The sequence below is a fragment of the Oncorhynchus tshawytscha genome, linkage group LG14, assembly GCF_018296145.1.
Source record: "Oncorhynchus tshawytscha isolate Ot180627B linkage group LG14, Otsh_v2.0, whole genome shotgun sequence".
Classification (NCBI taxonomy): Eukaryota; Metazoa; Chordata; class Actinopteri; order Salmoniformes; family Salmonidae; genus Oncorhynchus; species Oncorhynchus tshawytscha.
In genome coordinates, this window is record NC_056442.1 from 34,933,330 (window position 1) to 34,956,149 (window position 22,820).

The window sequence follows — 22,820 nt, forward strand, 5'->3', positions numbered from 1 at the left end:
CTGGTGTTAGGGAATTGAAGTAGTGATAGTGAGCTTCATCCTCCTCATCAGCACAGTTGTTATTGTTCAGTTGTGTGGCTGTGCTGTGCTGCTGAATCTGGGGGCTTAATTACTAGAAATGCAGTTGTTGGCAAAGTTGACACTTTGAATTGTAATCCACAGTGTGAGAAGCACACAAATCAAATGTGCAGTTAGTGCTTGTCCGAACAGAGAACCCTCAGTCAGGCCGTATGCACCAATCTCGTGTGGGAAGAGCAGCTGTGGTTTGTTATTTCACACTTCTGTCTGCTTTGAGTCTGTGATACACGAATCATCTCTCACTAAAACACCATCTCACAAACTCAGAACTTAGTTGGTCTTGGGGTGTTGTCTCTTCTCTCCTACTATCCCAAATCTACCGCAATAAATCGGCTACTCTTCCTGGTAAAAGTTTTTCTGTTACGTGAGACTACTCTTATGAAGTGAGAATTACAGTGATCAGGGAGTTTCAGCCCTGATAAGTTATGGATGTCTATTTTGTTGAGTTTGCCGCTCTCTATATGCACTAATAGCTCTCTGTTCTCTCATTTCCCTATCTATCATTAGGCACCATGAACAAAGGTCCCAGCAGAGAGTTTGGGGGGAAGAAGGCCATGCCTCTGTCTGCAATGCCCAGCACTCCTGGGGGATCCTCCAAAGTCGTGCCCATTGCCAGCCTCAACCCCTACCAGTCAAAGTGAGTAGTCTTCTTATACCCGTCTATGGTTGCGTCCCAAATAGCCCCGTATTCCCAATATAGTGTACTACTTTAAAGTAGTGCACTATATAGGGAATGGGTGCCTTTTGGGATGCAACCTATCACTTTGGCAAACATCTCAAACAACATGACCTCTTGCCCAAATGTTTATTCTTAAGTCATGATAATCCTGTTATTCCATACTCTTTAGTCATAGAATGGAATAATGACTGTTTGTTTGATTTGTATTTGGGGATGTTTTTGTGATTTATTCCATAGATAGTTGGTCAAGGTATTTTCAAGGAATAGAGGTCCATCCAACAGCAACATAAACTGGTTATTTTCTCTCAGGTGGACCATCCGAGCACGTGTCACCAACAAGAGCGGCATCCGCACCTGGAGCAACTCTCGTGGGGACGGCAAGCTGTTCTCTATGGAGATTGTGGATGAAAGTGTGAGTAACCCTTTCTGTTTGCATTTTCTCATGTTGCCGTATTGGATCGTGTGGAGCTAGTCCATTGCTGACTGTGTTGTGTGTTGATGCAGGGAGAGATCAGAGTGACTGCCTTTACCCAGGAGGTGGACAAGTTCTACAGCATCATCGAGACTGGCAAGGTGAGAGGAACTGCCTCCTATTAAGGATGCTTATCTACCATATGCTTGTCACTTTCACAGATTTGGGTCAACCTAGTAATTCATCTCAATGTGCTATTGCCAATACTTTTTGATTTGTACAATGTGCTGAATTGGATATGATTTGGTGTAATGAGATGATGAATGATTCTCTCCAAATTGAGTCAAAGGACAGTAGCAAAATGATCCTCTGCTACAGATCCTCTGCCAGGCTTGATTTAGTTCCTACATCAATATTCAGCTGAAATGAATCCTATGCCCAAATCCACTTTAGATTTAAACCTACTTTTATTCATGCCCAGGTGTTCTACATCTCCAAGGGATCACTGAAGATCGCCAACAAGCAGTACTCGTCCCTGAAGAATGACTATGAGATGACCCTAAATGGAGAATCCACCATCATCCCCTGTGAGGACACCCAGGACGTACCCATGGTGCAGTGCAACTTCATCTCCATCGCTGACCTGGAGACCCGAGAAAAGGACGCCATTTTGGGTAAGGTGCAGGTGTAGCAAGGGAGGAACAAAGAGGAAGGGTGGTCCAGGCAGGGCTGGCGGGGCGTGATAACCGTCAACACACTTAGCTTATTATTATCCTATCATAGGGATGGATGCTACGGTAGCAGGGGGTTGTGCTGGGGTGGTTTAGGTAATTATAAGAGCAGGGATAAAAGTCATTAATAATGCTGATGACAGTAGTGTCCTGTGGCGCAGATTGACTTTGGGCCCTATGGCGGAGCCCGGTGAGGAGAGGAGGGAGAATAAGAAACCATAGACAGCATCCCAAATGGCAGGGGGGGGTCAATGCAAATAGTCCGGGAAGTCATTTGGTTTGCTGTTCAGGAGTCTTATGGCTTAGGGGAACCCTCTTGGACCTAGACTTGGCACTCCGGTACCGCTTGCCATGCAGTAGCAGAGAGAACAGTCTGTGACTGGAGTCTTTGGCAATTTTTAGGACCTTCCTCTGACACCATCTGGTATAGAGGGCCTAGATGGCAGGAAGCTTGGCCCTGGTGATGTACTGGGCCGTACCCACTACCCTCTGGTGTGCCTTGCGGTCGGAGGCTGAGCAGTTGCCATACCAGGCAGTGATGCAACCAGTCAGGATGCTGTCGATGGTGTAGCTGTAGAACTTTTTGAGGAACTGAGGACCCATGCCAAATATTTTCAGTCTCCTGAGGGGGAATAGTTGTTGTCGTGCCCTCTTCACAACTGTCTTGTTGTGTTTGGAGCATGACAGTTCGTTGGTGATGTGGGCACCAAGGAACTTGAAGCTCTCAACCAGCTACACTACAGCCCCGTCGATGAGGATGGGGGCATGTTCGGCCTACCTTTTGCTGTGGTTGACGATCATCCCCCCCCATGATCACGATGAGGGAGAGGTTGTTTTCCTGGCACCACACTGCCAGTTCTCTGATCTTCTCCCTGTAGGCTGTCCCATCGTTGTTAGTGATCAGGCACTGTTGTGTTGTCAGCAAACGTAATGATGGTGCTTTGCCATGCAGTCATGTGTGAACAGGGAGTACAGGAGGGGACTGAGCACGTACCCCTGAGGGGCCTCCATATTGAGGGTCAGTGTGGCAGATGTGTTGTTACTTACCCTTAGCACCTGGGAGGGGTGACCCGTTTGGAAGTCCAGGATCCAGTTGCAGAGGGAGGTGTTTAATCCCAGGGTCCTAAGCTTAGTGATGAGCTTTGAGGGCACTATGGTGTTGAATGCTGAGCTGTAGTCAATGAGCACATAGATGTTCCTTTTGTCCAGGTGGGATAGGGCAGTCTGGAGGGCAGTAGCGGTTGGGGCGGTATGCAAATTGTAGTGGGTCTAGGGTTTCTGCTATAATGGTGTTGATGTCAGCCATGACCAGCCTTTCAAAGCACTTCATGACTACAGACATGAGTGGTATGGGCCAGTAGTCATTTAGGCAGGTTACCTTGGTGTTCTTGGGCACAGGGACTATGGTGGTCTGCTTGAAACATGTTGGTATTACAGACTCGGTCAGGGAGAGGTTGAAAATGTCAGGGAAGACACTTGCTAGTTGGTTAGCGCATGCTCGGTGTACACGTCCTGGTAATCCTTTGGCCTTGTGAATGTTGACATGTTTTTGAAGGTATTACTCACATTGGCTACGGAGAGTGTGATCACACAGTCATATGGAACAGCTTGTAACCTCATGCATGCTTCAGTGTTGCTTGCCTCAATGTGTGCCAAGAAGTCATTTAGCTCGACTGGTAGGCTCGTGTCACTGTGCAGCTCCCGGCTGTGCTTCCCTTTTGTAGTCCATAATAGTTTGCAAGCCCTGCCACATCCGACGAGCAACAGAGCCAGTGTAGTAGGATTCAATCTTTGTCCTGTATGGAGATGAAACGGTATGAAAATGTCATATAACGATTATAGTGACATGATCACGATTATCAGTATTATCGCCCTGTTGTTAAAACGTGCTGGAGATGTTTAAAATGTACTAATACACACACTGAAATCATGTCACCAAGTTTTATATTGAAAACCAACAAATACAATTAGCAGCACTATGCACTTTTTGTGTGCCTAATCATTAAAATAATAGCATTAACATTAAAGATGGCACCATGTGGCCATGAGAGGTAAACGTTTCCCTCTTGCAGGTTTAAGTTAACATAACCTTAAGTAAGCAAATCAAATAAACAAACAACAAATACAATTAGCAGCACTCACTTTGTAGTGAGGCATGGCAACCATCTGCCTCAGAAAGCCAGGCCTCTCAACAATTTGAAATGACATCATGTCCTTTGTCCAATGATATATGAAAGGGCTGCAGTGAGGTCTTGACATTTTTTGATGTGGGTGCATAAGCAGCCTGCCTTTTTAAATGCTTGCTCAGTGTCTGTCACAACTAAACGAGGAGGGACCGGTAGCATCACTGGGTTTGCCTGCTGCATGCCCACACTGTAAACAAGGGAATAGCAAATGTTTTATTATTATTCACACAGTCCATCTTCTGTGTTGCATTTGAGTATATGCAATGACCCCATGCACAATTTACATAAATGCAAATTAGTCTCAAGAAGACCGTGATAGTAATTGCAATGAGCACAACAATTTGACTTGTGTAGGAGTCTATAGTGTTTCTCTCGTTGGAGCACTTACAACCAAGTCTGTCGGATTTTAAATGAACAAAATATGTTGGTTGGGTGACTAAACTACATAACGTGTTATCGTGTGCAATGGGCGAATAGTCTGCATACAGCAGCATAACAACTTGTAGTTTTTACAAGAGTAGTTAACACTGAAAGCTTCAGTTTACGTTATTGACAAGCTATTAGCAAGTTAGACAGACAAACCATGACATTTTCCCCCGTTCCGAAGTCCCCACATCATGCATTGAGCTGAAAGTCAACTTGCCTTGCATTCGCTATAAAATAGTGGGAAGTGTTGCCCCCTTTCGCAGCGATTATTATTTATATTGTTGTGTGTTCTGCAGACGGGGTGACCATCTTCGATTAAGTTTCCCTCCGCACTCTTGTAAAACCCAAAATACGACCACCCTTCTAATTTGGTCCTCTTAGAAGGCTGAAAAATCTCCCGAGCGCTGTCACTGCCTTCCACCATGTTTTCACACACAACAAAACCTAAGTTCCATGCTGCGCCTGTGTCAGACTGTTGCTAATTTTGATGCTGGACAGTATTTACTGTGGGTTTTTCAAACCGTGGTAATCAAACACAGTTTTAATGATAATTCAAATTTGAAACGGTAATACTAATCGTAGGGAATTTTATCGTGAAACCGGTAACCGTTTCATCCCTAGTCCTGTATTGACGCTTTCCCTGTTTGATGGTTGGTCGGAGGGTTATAAGCGTCCGGGTTAGATTCCTGCTCCTTGAAAGCGGCAGCTCTACGTTTTAGCTCAGTGCGGATGTTGCCTGTAAACGTGCACTTATTGATGAAGCTAATGACTAATGTGGTGTACTCAATGCCATCGGAAGAGGAACCAGGAACCATTTGGGATGCAGCCATAAAATTGTAATGTCACCGATAACATCTCATTGGCTTTGGCCCCCTGGCAGGGATCCATGGCTATGCATCAGCTCACCCTGATAGCAGGTTAACATGAATCTATACTCAGGATAAATTAGCAGCAATGTCGATTTTGTTTTATTTTTGTTTCCCATTCCAATACATGCATCATGATAAACATTAGTAATGCATGTGCCAAGTGACCAGGAGATGCTGGATAGGCAGTAACCTCACACTTAATCTGAACAGGATAAATTGCCCCATTTCCCTGAGTGAATGTGTTGTGAAGAGCTGTAGGACCTTGAGTGACCCAGGAGACTCACACACGATCAATATTTATATGTGGAAATGTGATTTATTTAGAATGGGAATGGGTGTTTGTCTTTCTGACTTATTCCATAGATAGTTGGTCAGGGTCTTTTCAAGGACTAGTGGTGGGCAATTACATAGTAAGGTCAACCTGAGCATGAAAACACTTAATAGCTTATTTCCTAATTCAACCACTTTTGTATTTACCTTGAATGTGTTTATTTTTTTTTCTGTAGTACAGACTACAGTTCGCCTTTATGTTTTCCTAATGTAGTGTTATTGTTACTATAATGTAGGATACAAAGTAAAAATAAGGTTTTTAGTCAATCAGATTTCATAGCTCTTGGCAATGGCTGTGTTTCTGATCGAGTCGGAAGGTTAATAAAACAATATCAAACACATTTTTAGTCCATTGAGTGCTAAGATAGAACGCTGTTTTGGACAGGAAGTGTCACATCGTAATGTTTTTGAAGAAAAGTTATTGTAGATGGTTTCGAGTATGATTGTATGTAAGACATCAAAACTATGAAATTACACACATGTAGTAACCAAAAAAGGGTTAAACAAATCAAAATATATTTTATATTTGAGTCTTCAAATAGCCACCCTTTTGCCTTGATGACAGCTTTACACTCTCTTAGCATTCTCTCAACCAGCTTCATGAGGTAGTACCCTGGAATGCATTTCAATTAACAGGTGTGCCTTGTTAAAAGTTAATTTGTGTTAATTTGTGTTAAAGTTAATTAAAAGTTAATTTCATGCATTTGAGCCAATCAGTTGTGTTGTGACAAGGTAGGGGTGGTATACAGAAGATGGCCCTATTTGGTAGAGGAGTGAGTCCATATTATGTCAAGAACAGCTAAAATAAGCAAAGAGAAATTACTTTAAGATATGAGGGTCAGTCATTCTGAAAAATTACAAGAACTTTGAAAGTTCTTTCAAGTGCAGTCGATAAATCTACCGTGGTTGAGAATTTCAATAAGCATTTTTCTACGGCCGGCCATGCTTTCCACCTGGCTAACCCTACCCCGGCCAACAGCTCTGCACCCCCCCCGCAGCAACTTTCCCAAGCCCCCCCTGCTTCTCCTTCACCCAAATCCAGATAGCTGATGTTCTGAAAGTGCTGCAAAATCTGGACCCCTACACATCAGCTGGGCTAGACCCAAACTCTTACAGACCTGTGTCCATCCTGCCCTGCCTTTCTAAAGTCTTCGAAAGCCAAGTTAACAGATCACTGACCATTTTTAATCCAACTGTACCTTCTCCACTATGCAATCTGGTTTCCGAGCTGGTCATGGGTGCACCTCAGCCACGCTCAAGGTCCTAAACGATATCATAACCGCCATCGACAAAAGACAGTACTGTGCAGCAGTCTTTATCGACCTGGCCAAGGGCTTTCGACTCTGTCAATCACCGTATTCGTATCGGCAGACTCAATAGCCTTTGTTTCTCAAATGACAGCCTCGCCTGGTTCACCAACTACTCAGAGTTCAGTGTGTCAAGTTTGAGGGCCTGTTGTCCGGACCTCTGGCAGTCTCTATGGGGGTGCCACAGGGTTCAAATCTCGGGCCGACTCTTTTCTCTGTATACATCAATGATGTCGCTCTTGCTGTTGGTGATTCTGTGATCCACCTCTACGCAGACGACAGCATTCTGTATACAGCTGGCCCTTCTTTTGGACACTCTTAACTTCTTATGGTATAGCGGACGCTTGCGTCTCACTTTGCCAAAAACCAGGGAAAATGCAGCGCGGCATATTCAAATAAATCGATATAAAAATCTTTCATTAAATTACACATGTAAGATACTCAATTAAAGCTACATTCGTTGTGAATCCAGCCAACATGTCAGATTTTAAAAAGGCTTTTCGGCGAAAGCATAAGAAGCTATTATCTGATGATAGCACAACAGTAAACAAAGAGGGTAGCATATTTCAACCCTGCAGGCGCTACACAAAACGCAGAAATAAAATATAAAACATGCCTTACCTTTGACGAACTTCTTTTGTTGGCACTCCAATATATCCCATAAACATCACAATTGGTCCTTTTGTTCGATTAATTCCTTCCATATATATCCAAAATGTCAATTTATTTGTCGCGTTTGATCCAGAAAAAAACAGCTTCCAAAATGCGCAACGTCACTACAAAATATTTCAAAAGTTGCCAAAATATTACAAACTACTTTTGTAATACAACTTTAGGTATTTTAAAATGTTAATAAGCGATCAAATTGAAGACTGGTCTATCTGTTTTCAATAAAGGACGAGAGGAAACTAACGCTACTTGTCAAGCCTTGCGCAACTCTCAACAGCTTTACCCTTTTCCAGGATGGCCCTACTTCTTCATTGCACAAATGAATAACCTCAACCAAATTATTCCAAAGACTGGTGACATCCAGTGGAAGCAGTAGGAACTGAAAACAAGTGCCTAAGAAATACCGTTTCCCAATTAGAACTCACTGAACAGACAGAGACCTAAAAAAAAAAATGAAATTCTGAACGGTTAGTCCTCGGGGTTTTGCCTGCTACATAAGTTATGTTATACTCACAGACATGATTCAAACAGTTTTAGAAACTTCAGAGTGTTTTCTATCCAAATACACTAATAATAATATGCATATCTTATATTCTTGGCATGAGTAGCAGGAAGTTGAAATTGGGCACGCTATTTATCCAAAAGTGAAAATGCTGCCCCCTATACCTTAAGAAGTTATTAACAAACCTCCAAAGAGCTTCAATGCCATACAACACTCCTTCCGTGGCCTCCAACTGCTCTTGAATGCAAGTATAACTAAATGCATGCTCTTCAAACGGCCGCTGGCCACGCCCGCCCGACAAGCATCACTACTCTGGATGGTTCTGACTTAGAATATGTGGACAACTACAAATACCTAGGTGTCTGGTTAGACTGTAAACTCTCCTTCCAGACTCACATTAAGCATCTCCAATCCAAAATGAAATCTAGTATTGACTTTATATTATATTCATATTTCACAACAAAGCCTCCTTCACTCGTGCTGCCCAACATACCCTCGTAAAACCGACTATACTACGATCCTTGATTTCAGCAATGACATTTACAAAATAGCCTCTTCTCAGCAAATTGGATGTAGTCTATCACAGTGCCATCCGTTTTGTCACCAAAGCCCCATAAACTACCCACCACTGTGACCTGTGTGCTCTCATTGGCTGGCACTCGCTATATATCTGTCGCCAAACCCAATGGATCCAAGTCATCTAAGTCTTTGCTAGGTAAAGCCCTGCCTTATCTCAGCTCACTGGTCACCATAGCAACACCCACCCATAGTACGCTCCAGCAGGTATATTTCACTGGTCATCCCCAAAGCCAACATCACATTTAGCCGCCTTTCCTTCCAGTTCTCTGCTGCCATTGACGAACGAATTGCGCAAGTCACTGAAGCTGGAGACTTATATCACCTCACTGCACCTGTACACAGCCCATCTGTAAATAGCCCACCCAACTACCCCATCCCCATGTTATTGTTATGCTATTTTGCACCCCAGTATCTCTACTTGCACATCTATCACTCCAGTGTTAATGCTAAATTGTAAATATTTCGCCATTATGGCCAATTTTTATCGCCTTACCTCGCTAATCTTACTACATTTGCATACTGTATATAGATTTGTCTATTGTGTTATTGACTGTACGTTGTTGTTTTTGTCGCACTGCTCTGCTTTATCTTGGCCAGGTCGCAGTTGTAAATGAACTTCTCAACTGGCCTACCTCAACTGGCCTACCTGGTTAAATAAAGGTGGGGGGGGGAATTAAATTTAAAAAGTTGCAAAAACTATCAAGCACTATGATGAAACTGGTTCTCATGAGGACCGACACAGGAAAGGAAGACCCAAAGTCTGCTGCAGAGGATAAGTTCATTTGAATTAGCAGCCTCAGAAATTGCAGCCCAAATAAATGTTTCACGGAGTTCAAGTAACAGAGATATCTCAACATCAACTGCTTAGAGGAGACTGCGTGAAATCAGGCCTTCATGGTTGAAGTGCTACAAAGAAATCACTACTAAAGGACACCAATAAGAAGAGCCTCGCTTGGGCCAAAAAACACGAGCAATGGACATTAGACCGGTGGAAATCTGTCATTTGGTGTGAAGCGTCCAAATTAGAGATTTTTGGTTCTAACCACCATGTCTTTGTGAGACGTGGAGTAGGTGAACGGATGATCTCCGCGTATGTGGTTCCCACCGTGAAGCATGGAGGAGGAGGTGTAGTGGTGTGGGCGTGCTTTGCTGGTGACACTGTCAGTGATTTATTTAGAATTTAAGGCACGCTTAACCAGCAAGGTGTCCACAGTACTCTGCAGCAATACGCCATCCCATCTGGTTTGCACTTAGTGGGACAATCATTTGTTTTTCAACAGGACAATGACCCAACACACCTCCATGCTGTGTAAGGGCTATTTGATGTAGTGCTGCATCAGATAACCTCAACCCAATTGAGATGGTTTGGGATGTGTTGGAGTGAAGGAAAAGCAGCCAACAAGTGCTCAGCATGTGGGAACTCCTTCAAGACTGTTGGATAAGTATTCCAGGTGATTCTGGTTGAGGGAATGCCAAGAGTGTGCAAAGCTGTCAAGATAAAGTGTGGCTGCTTTGAAGAATCTCAAATATATTTTCATTTGACACTATTGTTCATTCCTACATGATTCCATATGTGTTCTTTCATAGTTTTGTCTTCACTATTATTCTACAATGTAGAAAATAGTAAGAATAAAGAAACTCTGGATGTAGGTGTCCAGATGTTTGACTGGTACTGTATATATGATAATGTTAATATTTTAATTGTTGTTTTTGTGTATAGCCAAGCCTTCCTTTCAAATTGTCTGTTTATATTTTACCGTAAGACTTTGAGATTCTGACTTTTTCCCTATGTGTCTGTTTTGAAGGAATTCTACATTCCTCTGTTTTAATTCCCAATCAAAATTAAACACTCTGTCAATGCATTAAGGGTTTGTAAGACCCTTATTTTATAAGAATGGACAGAGCCCCGGTCTTAAAAGTCAGGTAACAGCGTTTAATTCAAGAGAGTACTGCCTTCATACACATTTTACCACAGGTTATAAACTGAAAATGACGTCAGCGTTTTCTAAATGTTCCGTCTCTTCTTGACACTGGTAGAAAGGCCCTATAGTTCTCAAGCCTTCCCTCCTCGCCTAGAGCCAAGGTCAGTCAGTGTAGATAAGCATTCTAGACAGTCTGGAGATAGTTCATTCATTTGTACAAAGGAACAGACCGTCATTGTTCTAACTTTTGCCCACGTTCACACACCTCCGTTCCAGTACCAAGGCTGTGTCTCAAGCCTTCCCACATCCGTCTCCCTACCAATTTAATATAATTTACGAGTCAAGGTTTTCTTGTGTAGATAAGCATTCTAGCCATTCTGATTCATTTGTACCAATGAACAGACTAGTAACAATGATAAACTCTTGACCACATTCACTTCAGTACTGGGATCAGATAAGAAAATTCATACATATACAGTAACATTTAGTATTTTGATTAGTACATATACAGTACCATAATTGTATTCTGATTAGTACATCCTGATTGAAATGTATACATAATTAGTCATTATAGATAAAAATTCCCTTAACAGTCTGTTCTCCCAAAAATGAATGTCCTTTTCCTTCACACCCGTAACGCAAGTTGTTCCGTTACATCAATGTGATATTATTTAGCACTTTGTAATTTTGTCTTTACACTTCCCCTATAAGGGTTCTACAAAAATACACTGAGTTCTGTTGAGAGTACATAAAGGAGAGTTGACTGCTTTTAGTTTATGTAAAAAATCTTCAGACAGTGATAATATTAACAATGAATAGGCTACATCTGTCAGGCTGGGAGAGTGATGAGAGGCTGTGTTAGAGAGCATCACACTGACTGATCTATAAATTATTTATATTTGAGCTTCCATCCAGAGTTAATTACAGGCGCAATTAGGGTTAAGTGCCTTGCTCAAGGGCACATCGACAGATTTTTCACATAGTCGGCTCGGGGAATTAAACACCCAACGCTCTTAACCTCTAGGCTCCCTGCTGCCCCATGAGGATAATTATTTAGGATGTATAGTGACTTAGATCAGTCAGTGTGTCTGACTTCAATGGAGTGAAAAATCTGTACTGTACTCATGTCACCTGTGTTAAATGTATTCAACTATCTATGGACATTCCACATACGTGATCAATACTTATAATATATGTCTGTTTTTTCTCCTGGGTCATTCAAGGTTCTCCATAGTAATGCTGCTCATAGTCTACTGTGCTAATAAGTTGACCGTGTGTGTTTTCCAGATGTGATTGGAGTGTGTAAGAGCGTGGCTGACGTGACCCGCCTCACCACCAAGAACAACCGTGAGGTCTCCAAGAGGACGCTCAACTTGATGGACCAGTCTGGTAAACTGGTGGAGGTCACCCTGTGGGGAGAGGAGGTGAGGACTGGGGGAAAGACCAGCACAGCCATATAGATGGTCTATATGCGTCTGGACACAAGGGGACAGTCCTGCTTGATAAAGAGAGGATGAGAGTCACTTTCTCTCATGCTGGGTGACATGCTGTAGCACCTTCATGATTTGTGTCCCTTTGTCCTGTCAGCCAGCGTCCCAGGAAGGGGTACAGTACACCTCTCCTAATTGAAAAGGTGTTATGAGCCGTATGCCTCCCTGTGTTTGGAAATGTCTGTTAAGCAATTTGAATAGGCAGAGGAGATTTGAGCAGTGGGCTCTCTCTGTGGGTTTAATAGAAGCTGATGTGGTTGAAGTCACTGAGTAAATACCATGTCACATTGTGATGAAAGAACCCAGCTCCAGCATTTGATTTTATACGTGGCTATGCTTAGTTTGCCACCATTTCTTTCATTCTGACAACTACAACACAATGTTCCCTCTTTATTTGTTCTGCAGATATCCCCTATCCAGGGGGACTTGCAGAGTTACACAACATGTATAGTTCATAAAGAACAATAAGCTTTAGTAAATGCAGAATTGCGTATAATATTTTTCACTTTGTTTTTCTTCCCCGCTGCTCATACTTTTGGCCATGTAGTGTATGTGGACAGCTGCTCGTCCAACATCTCATTCCAAAATCATGGTCATTAATATGCAGTTGGTTTGCTGTTATAACAGCCTCCAATCTTCTGGGAAGGCTTTCCACTAGATGTTGGAAAATTGCTGCAGGGACTCCGTTCAGCCACGAGCATTAGTGAGGACAAGTTCTTCTACACCGGTCTTGACAAACTATTTCTGTATGGACCTCGCTTTGTGCACGGGGGCATTGTCGTGCAGAAACAGGAAAAAGCCTTCCCCAAACTGTTGCCACAAAGTTAGACGCACAGAATAGTCTAGAATGTAATTTTATGCTGTAGCATTAAGATAGTTCCAGTGAAGGGATAAGGGGGCAGTTCCAGTGAAGGGATAAGGGGGCAGTTCCAGTGAAGGGATAAGGGGGCAGTTTCAGTGAAGGGATAAGGGGGCAGTTTCAGGGAAGGGGGCAGTTTCAGTGAAGGGATAAGGGGGCAGTTTCAGTGAAGGGATAAGGGGGCAGTTTCAGTGAAGGGATAAGGGGGCAGTTTCAGTGAAGGGATAAGTGAAGGGGCAGTTTCAGTGAAGGGATAAGGGGGCAGTTTCAGTGAAGGGATAAGGGGGCAGTTTCAGTGAAGGGATAAGGGGGCAGTTTCAGTGAAGGGATAAGGGGGCAGTTTCAGTGAAGGGATAAGGGGGCAGTTTCAGTGAAGGGATAAGTGAAGGGGGGCAGTTTCAGTGAAGGGATAAGGGGGCAGTTTCAGTGAAGGGATAAGGGGGCAGTTTCAGTGAAGGGATAAGGGGCAGTTTCAGTGAAGGGATAAGGGGCCTAGTTTCAGTGAAGGGATAAGGGGCCTAGTTCAGTGAAGGGATAAGGGGGAGTGAAGGGGGGCAGTTTCAGTGAAGGGATAAGGGGCCTAGTTCCAGTGAAGGGATAAGGGGCCTAGTTCCAGTGAAGGGATAAGGGGCCTAGTTCCAGTGAAGGGATAAGGGGCCTAGTTCCAGTGAAGGGATAAGGGGCCTAGTTCAAACCATGAAAAATAGCCCCAAAACATTATACCTCCTCCACCAAACTTTACAGTTGGCACTATGTATTGGTGTAGGTTGTTCTGGAATCTGCCAAACCTAGATTTGTCAGTTGGACTGCCAGATGGTGAAGCGTGATTCAACACTCCAGAGAACGCGTTTCCACTCCAGAGAACGCAAGCTTTACACCACTCCAGCCAACGCTTGCCATGGCGATCTTAAGCTTGTGTGCTGCTGCTCGGCCATGGTAACCCATTTCATGAAGCTCCCGACGGACCGTTTTTGTGCTGACGTTGCCTCGAGGCAGTTTTGAACTGGCTTGTGAGTGTTGCAAGGACAGGTGCTTTTTTTGTGTGTGTGCATTTTTTACGCGCTTCAGCACTCGGCGGTCCTTTTTGTGAGCTTGTGTGGCCTACCACTTTGTCGCTGAGCCATTGTTGCTCCTAGACATTTCCACTTCACAGTAACAGCACTTACAGTTGACCGGGGCAGCTCTAGCAGGGCCGAAATTTGAGGAACTGACTTGTTGGAAAGGTAGCATCCAATGACGGTGCCACACTGAAAGTCACTGAGCTCTTCAGTAAGGCCATTCTACTGACAATGTTTGTCTATGGAGATTGCATGGCTGTGTGCATGATTTTATACACCTGTCAGCAACGGGTGTGACTGAAATACGGGTGTGGCTGAAAAGTCCACAAATTTGAATGGGTGTCCACGTACATTTGGCCATGTAGTTTTGCATATAAAGTGTATCTTGTTGGTATCCTCAGTCAACCTATCTGTTCTATTTGCAGGCAGAGAACTTTGATGGATCTGGGCAGCCCATCTTGGCCATCAAAGGGGCCAAGCTGTCGGACTATGGGGGAAGATCTCTGTCTGCTTCGTTCAGCAGCACCGTCATGGTCAACCCCGACATCCCTGAGGCATACAAGCTGCGGGGCTGGTAAGTGTCTCTCTCTTGTCTGTAGCCACATAGCTTTAGGTGCTAAAGGCCTCCGTAACTGTGTTACCCAGGCTGTTCTTGTATATGTATGGTGCTGCTATTAGGTCATATTTTGGGTTCGAAGACCTGGAGTGAATCTCTCACATCCTCTGCTCCACCGTTGAGAGAATTCTAAAGGACTTAAAGGAATTTGAATGTTAAATATCAGATCCCCAAACTCGGTGAGGGTGCGTGCTCCAGCTTGGTTCGTCAAGATTAGCCTATCTCCCATTAGTGAAGATGTAGGAGGAGGTTACTTCAATGAAGCATTACATATGAATGCTAATCATTCTTTACCTGCAGAAAATGCCCTTTTTCTCATTCTAATCTGCCCTTCAAAGGAGCAACAAATAACGGGTGCAGCTCTCCAGACCACAAAGTTTGATTGTGGTGTTGGGAGCATTTGTGTTTTTAGCACGTTGATGGGCAGAACATACATTTTTTTTATATTAATGACAATAACAACTACATTGAAAAAATATTTGTAAGTAAACCTAAAGCCTATATTTTATTGGAACAAATATAGTGAATGTAGGCCCAGATTTAGTATGTGAGAGTAGTTGTTTGGGTAAAGAGGTAGTTAGTAGCACATCCACATGCAGTGGTTTAAGATGGCATACACAGAGGAACAGGCTGTTATCCCTTGAAGATACCCTATTGGCTGCTCCAGCAAAGCAATGGGAAAACAGTTACTATGACTCATGCTTTCATCTTTTCTTTGCGTTGTCTTGCCAATTCCCGTTATTCATTACCTAAATCATGTTATTCACTCTGTACCATATCCCAAAATAAATACTCAGCTTTTCCAATCCCATATCTAGTTTGGAAACTAGGCAGAGGTTTTGTTTAAGTTTATATCAAAGCCATGTCTTGTTAATGGCTGGGTAGAAGCATAAAATTGAATCTTGTAATTCAAAGGGATTGATGGAGGAGGTGGGGTGATCATAGGGACTGAAGGGACAGTCATTGCTCCTATTTAACCTTTACCTCAGCTTTCTGGCACCTTGATTGATCTTTCCCTCCATCTTCTACGTCCTCTCCTCTTCTGCTCCACTCTGACAACAGACCAGGCCTCCCAGTCAGAAATTTAAGGCAAAATGTCTCAAAAGTGGAGATCCAATCGATTCTCACCCAAGGTGCTTTATTTTATTTACCTTCCAACAGCAACACCGGCCCCACACTCCACAGGGAAATAAGATGAAAGGAGGCTGAGGAATGAAAGGGAAAAGGACCCAGTAACAATTCCAATTTATATTCTGGCACGTCCTGTGTGTCTTGACATGTGCTCAAATTCCACTTTCCTGTGCCTTGAAAAAAAGTTGGGCCGCTGTAATTATTTTTGAGCTGATCAGAAGCCTTGGTCTGCATAATGAGAGAAGTGAAATGTGACTACATAGCAGGAGGGAGAGAGGGGTGGCAAGTCCACACAATATCCTAATTTCTGCCACTTCACTGGGTGTCTTGGCTGGGGTGATTTCTTTACAGAATTAGGACCAGTTTGGTATTTTGAATGATATTTGGCCATTACAAAGAGGTCATTCTCCAAACATAATGTGGTAGGAGTGTTAAATGCTTCTCGACCATTGTCTGAGTGGTAGCCTGTCTCAAGCATTTCGCATTAAATCGTATAGTTTGTTTACCAATATGGGTTTGGATAATGATGTGGATGTAGTGGAGAGACTTGACGTGAATCTTCCACCTGCTCACTTCAACAACGCAGGTGTTCCACACCCTCTGAGCTGTGGGAGCTTCCTTCACTTTCTCGCATGTGTCTCAATGACTCCCTATTCCCTATATAGTGCACTACTTTTGACCAGAACCTTATGGGCCCTGGTTGAAAGTAGTCTACTACATAGGGAATAGGGTGCCATTTGGGATTCAGTCACTTCTCACATGGACAACCAGAGATAACGAGGCTAAGTGTTGATATGTTTTCCAGTGCAGAGCCTGGCTGCCATGGGATTATGCAGGTCCTCAAGGACCAGTGGGCTCCTGCAGGTTCGCAGGCATCCATCAATTAAGCAAACAGTTCAGAGGTTGCTGATATGAGTCCTGACCTCAGCCATTAGTCTCAGACAGTGGTGCACTAAGTCCTATATAACACTTTTGATTTTGCGTGTTGCAGTGACCCAAACAGCACATTATAATATTTTGGGATGATATTATACTGAACAAAAATATAACGCAACATGGAAATTATTAGTCCCATTTTTCATGAGCTGAAATAAAAAACCTGGAAACTTTTCCTTACGCACAAAAAGCATATTTCTTTCAAGATTTTGTGCACAATGTTGTTTACATCCCTGTTGGTGAGCATTTCTCCTTTACCAAGATAATCCATCCACCTGACAGGTGTGGCATATCAAGATGCTGGTTAAACAGCATGATCATTACACAGGTGCACCTTGTGCTGGGTACTTCTCATGGCTGCTCATCCCTGCCCAGTCATGTGAAATCCATAGATTAGTGCCTAATTAATATATTTCAAGTGACTGATTTCCTTGTATAAACTGTAACTCAGTCAAATCTTTAATGTGTATATTTTTGTTCAGTGTATGTATCGATTGACTCAAAGTATAGCTTTTTTTGCTAATATAGGTAGTGTTAGCTACCACTAGTCTGCTGTACCTACACCAAAACTTCAGTATTTTTCCTTCATAGCTTGTAATCCGTCTTCTTTTTATATAATGAGCCAACATGTTTTCAGCACTTTTATTTTCCTGACTGATCAAAACTAATTTTGTCATGCTCTCTTGTCTCTGCAGCAGACGTATAGTGAGCAATATGTTTGAGACCTCAAATTGCAGTTTATTTTTTATTTAACTTTTATATAGATAGGTTGATCAGTCAAGAACAAATTCTTATTTACAATGACGGCCTACCGGGGAACAGTGGGTTAACTGCCTTGTTCAGGGGCAGAACAACAGATTTTTGCAACGTCAGCTCGGTGATTCGATCCAGCAAACTTTTGGTTACTGACCCAAAGCTCTAAACACTAGTCTACCTGCCACCCTGTATTGAATCGCAATACATAGAGAATCACAATACATATCTTATCGGCACCTAAGTAAGGTCCCTGGTAATTCCCAGCCCTACTGTACATGACGGTCTACTGTCTAAATATGGAAGACTCTCACGCATTGTAAGGAAGTAAAAGGTTGTACGGAGAACAAATGTATATTTTCTTTTCAAGTAGTACGGAGCAATATGTTGATTTAAAACTAGGTTAGTAGTGAATGATTTAGTGATTTTAGGCCTAGCACATCAGTGCTTGTTGAGTACATTCAGTTCTCTGGGAGAGAAGGATGTTGATCATCAGTGAGCCATGCTTTTAGCAGTCTGAGTCTGCATTGCATATTTCACCCTATTCCAAATATAGTGGTCCATGGGGCTCTGCTCAAGAGCAGTGCACTCTATAGGGAATAGGATTCCATTTGGGATGTAACCGATCTGTCCACAAATGAGGTCTTTTATGTGATCGTTTCATCTTGCAAGCATAGAAAACCCAGAGCCTATTTACAACTGAAAATGAAGTCGAGCTCTGAGAGCCTTCTGTCAGAGCCAAGCTCTTGAAAAGCATAATTTTGCAAAGTGCAGGTATCTTAATTTGATGATTTTTGCTGCAGACTCTTTGGATTTCCGTAAGTATCTATCCTACCCTGGGTAAGCTGTTGACTGAAAGCCATGCAGTGGATCAGGGGTTCCGCTCAGCCTATCCCTGTGTGTGCTGGACTGAAAAAAACATTTCTATCCCTTTAATGTCAATCTAATTAATCTTATGGAGAGAAAGTGTTTAATTTCCTCAAACAAGTATGCCGCACTACGCAGCAATTATCTTGAGCCCTGATTTGGTTCTGAGCTCCATAATATATATTATATGATTCCCTTTTTGTCTTTGAAATAGACTTCTACAGATTGCCATGAAATCTATGTTCTTTTTTGGGGAGAATTGGGAATATGAACTACTGTGCATGAAAGAAACATGGATTTGTCTTTATGGAGAGCATCAAATGCGATTTCTGTGGTGCTGCAGTAATTTAGAGCACTGTCTTAGCCCCTTGCATAATTTAAATGCTTAAAGATTAATTTAGCTCGATTAATTAAGGGTTCCTTACTCAACTGGCGCTGCTTTTACCTTTGCTTTCTGCAACTTTGGTACATGCTTGTTTGGTGCCCTCATTATTTAGGCATTTAAAAGATGCTTAACCATAATTTATTTACCTTATCATAAAGCACATCTACTTAATTATAGCTTAATCTAGTAAATTACCCTGCTCTTCCCCAATATGTAAACTCAGCAAAAAAAGAAACGTCCTCTCACTGTCAACTGTTTATTTTCAACAAACTTAACGTGTAAATATTTGTATGAACATAACAAGATTCAGCAACTGAGACATAAACTGAACAAGTTCCACAGACATGTGCCTACAGAAATGTAATAATGTGTCCCTGAACAAAGGTGGGTGGGGTCAAAAGTAACAGTCAGTATCTGGTGTGGCCACAAGCTGCATTAAGTACTGCAGTGCATCTCTTACTCATGGACTGTACCAGATTTGCCAGTTCTTGCTGTGAGATTTTACCCCACTTTTCCACCAAGGCACCTGCAAGTTCCCAGACATTTCTGAACGGAATGACCCTAGCCCTCACCCTCCGATCCAACAGGTCCCAGACGTGCTCAATGGGATTGCGATCCGGGCTCTTTGCTGGCCATGGCAGAACACTGACATTTCTGTCTTGCAGGAAATCACGCACAGAATGAGCAGTATGGCTGGTGGCATTGTCATGCTGGAGGGTCATGTCAGGATGAGCCTGCAGGAAGAGTACCACATGAGGCAGGAGGATGTCTTCCCTGTAACGCACAGCATTGATATTGCCTGCAATGACTACAAGCTCAGTCCGATGATGCTGTGACACACTGCCCCAGACCATGACGGACCCTCCACCTCCAAATCGATCCGGCTCCAGAGTACAGGCCTCATTGTAACGCTCATTCCTTTGACAATAAACCTGAATACGAACATCACCCGTGGTGAGACAAAACCATGACTTGTCAGTGAAGAGCACTTTTTGCCAGTCCTGTCTGGTCCAGCTACGGTGGGTTTGTGCCCATAGGCGACGTTGTTGCTGGTGTTGTCTGGTGAGGACCTGCCTGACAACAAGTCAACAAGCCCTCAGTCAAATCAAATTCAAATCAAATTTATTTATATAGCCCTTCGTATATCAGCTGATATCTCAAAGTGCTGTACAGAAACCCAGCCTAAAACCCCAAACAGCAAGCAATGCAGGTGTAGAAGCACGGTGGCTAGGAAAAACTCCCTAGAAAGGCCAAAACCTAGGAAGAAACCTAGAGAGGAACCAGGCTATGTGGGGTGGCCAGTCCTCTTCTGTGCCGGGTGGAGATTATAACAGAACATGGCCAAGATGTTCAAATGTTCATAAATGACCAGCATGGTCGTATAATAATAAGGCAGAACAGTTGAAACTGGAGCAGCAGCACGGTCAGATGGACTGGGGACAGCAAGGAGTCATCATGTCAGGTAGTCCTGGGGCATGGTCCTAGGGCTCAGGTCCTCCGAGAGAGAGAAAGAAAGAGAGAATTAGAGGAGCATATGTGGGGTGGCCAGTCCTCTTCTGGCTGTGCCAGGTGGAGATTATAACAGAACATGGCCAAGATGTTCAAATGTTCATAAATGACCAGCATGGTCGAATAATAATAAGGCAGAACAGTTGAAACTGGAGCAGCAGCACGGCCAGGTGGACTGGGGACAGCAAGGAGTCATCATGTCAGGTAGTCCTGGGGCATGGTCCTAGGGCTCAGGTCCTCCGAGAGAGAGAAAGAAGGAGAGAATTAGAGAACGCACACTTCGATTCACACAGGACACCGAATAGGACAGGAGAAGTACTCCAGATATAACAAACTGACCCTAGCCCCCCCCCCCAGGCAGTCCAGCCTCTCTCTCCCTATTGCGGACAGTCTGAGCACTGATGGAGGGATTGTGCATTCCTGGTGTAACCCAGGCAGTTGTTGTTGCCATCATGTACCTGTCTCGCAGGTGTGATGTGTGGATGTACCGATCCTGTGCAGGTGTTGTTACACGTGGTCTGCCACTGCAAGGACGATCAGCTGTCCGTCCTGTCTCCCTGTAGCTCTGTCTTAGGCGTCTCACAGAACGGACATGGCAATTTATTGCCCTGGCCACATCTGCAGTCCTCATGCCTCCTTGCAGCATGCCTAAGGCACGTTCACGCAGATGAGCAGGGACCCTGGGCTATTTTCTTTTGGTGTTTTTCAGAGTCAGTAGAAAGGTCTCTTTAGTGTCCTTGGTTTTCATAACTGTGACCTTAATTGCCTACCATCTGTAAGCTGGTAGTATCTTAACGACCGTTCCACAGGTGCATTTTCATGAATTGTTTATGGTTCATTGAACAAGCATGGGAAACAGTGCTTAAACTGTTTATAATGAAGATCTGTGAAGTTATTTGGATTTTTACGAATTATTTTTGAAAGACAGGGTCCTGATAAAGGGTTGTTACTTTTTTGCTGAGTTTAGTAACGTACCCTGAAAATGCCTGCCTGCTCAGTTGCTATTTGGGACGATTTAGATCAAATCCACATAAAATAAAATCTCATTTGTTTATCTCATTTTGTGCTAATTTGTTTCATAAGCAAACCTGAACGTAAAATGTTTCATTTAGATCCACCTGGTCCATATAGTAGCAGCCTTTGTCCATTAGATGGCATCATCAGACACCTCTGGAGTGGCTCCTGTCCTCCCTCTCGCTCTCCTAGCTGACTGGACAACTGTCTGTCTCTCCATCTTCTTGTCATTCCTCCCCTTCCTGACACAACCTCTTGTTCCTTTCCTCTTCCTGTCCTCAGTCCTATTGCCGTCTCTCACTTAGTGACACTTGGCCACTCTCACTCTTTCTGTTCAGTGTTGTTTTCCTGCAGTCCTCCTCACTGAGTCATCTGATTCCCTTACACATTACATACAGACTGGAATGTGTCCCAAATGTCACCCTATTCCCTTTATAGTACACTACTTTTGACCAGAGTGTTATGGTCCCTTGTCAAAAGTAGTGCACTTTATAGGGAATAGGGTGCCATTTGGTAAGTGGACACACTGTTACAAACTAGTGGGGCTGCTCTGCTCACAGCAAAAATATATTTGTCCTTTTCACTTTTTACCCCAATGAATAAAATAGCATAGACCTTTTGCGTGCGGACCCTCTACTAATGAAGCAGCACGCCAGTTAGTGATTTCAAGAACCTTTTGATTGCCCTCGTCCGCTCACATGCTGGAATTGTGCTGTTGCTGTCCAGTAGTTGTGCTGCTGTTCTCCAGTCCAGTAGTTGCTGCGCTGCTCTCCAGTCCAGTAGTTGTGCTGCTGCTCTCCACTAGTTGTGCTGCTGTTCTCCAGTCCAGTAGTTGCTGCGCTGCTCTCCAGTCCAGTAGTTGTGCTGCTGCTCTCCACTAGTTGTGCTGCTGTTCTCCAGTCCAGTAGTTGCTGCGCTGCTCTCCACTAGTTGTGCTGCTGTTCTCCAACAGTAGTTGCTGCGCTGCTCTCCAGTCCAGTAGTTGCTGCGCTGCTCTCCACTAGTTGTGCTGCTGCTCTCCAGTCCAGTAGTTGCTGCGCTGCTCTCCACTAGTTGTGCTGCTGTTCTTCAGTCCAGTAGTTGCTGCGCTGCTCTCCAGTCCAGTAGTTGCTGCGCTGCTCTCCAGTCCAGTAGTTGCTGCGCTGCTCTCCAGTCCAGTAGATGCTGCGCTGCTCTCCACTAGTTGTGCTGCTGTTCTTCAGTCCAGTAGTTGCTGCGCTATTCTCCAGTCCAGTAGTTGCTGTGCTGCTCTCCAGTCCAGTAGATGCTGCGCTGCTCTCCACTAGTTGTGCTGCTGCTCTCCAGTCCAGTAGTTGCTGCGCTGCTCTCCAGTCCAGTAGTTGCTGCGCTGCTCTCCAGTCCAGTAGTTGTGCCTTGATTGTGCTGCTGTCCACTACTTTATTTCTCTCATTCATTCCGACTGAGTCTCAGTGTTCCAAAATAACACTTAATATTCTGGCGCATGTCCTTTTGTGAAATCAAAAACTGTTTTGAGATTGACAATTTGGAAAT

The 22,820-nt window shown here is 43.7% G+C and overlaps 1 protein-coding gene across 2 annotated transcripts in view; it reads left to right on the top strand.

The window, feature by feature from the left end:
• Positions 1-22,820, top strand: part of rpa1 (replication protein A1) — a 60,953-nt gene that overhangs the window by 5,443 nt on the left and 32,690 nt on the right. For both annotated transcript variants that reach the window (XM_024445191.1, XM_024445193.1), the window contains 6 exons: positions 586-715; positions 1,067-1,169; positions 1,262-1,330; positions 1,651-1,843; positions 11,978-12,114; positions 14,523-14,671. In XM_024445191.1, the coding sequence (XP_024300959.1) occupies positions 586-715; positions 1,067-1,169; positions 1,262-1,330; positions 1,651-1,843; positions 11,978-12,114; positions 14,523-14,671 (781 nt within the window). The remainder of the gene's footprint in view (positions 1-585; positions 716-1,066; positions 1,170-1,261; positions 1,331-1,650; positions 1,844-11,977; positions 12,115-14,522; positions 14,672-22,820) is intronic.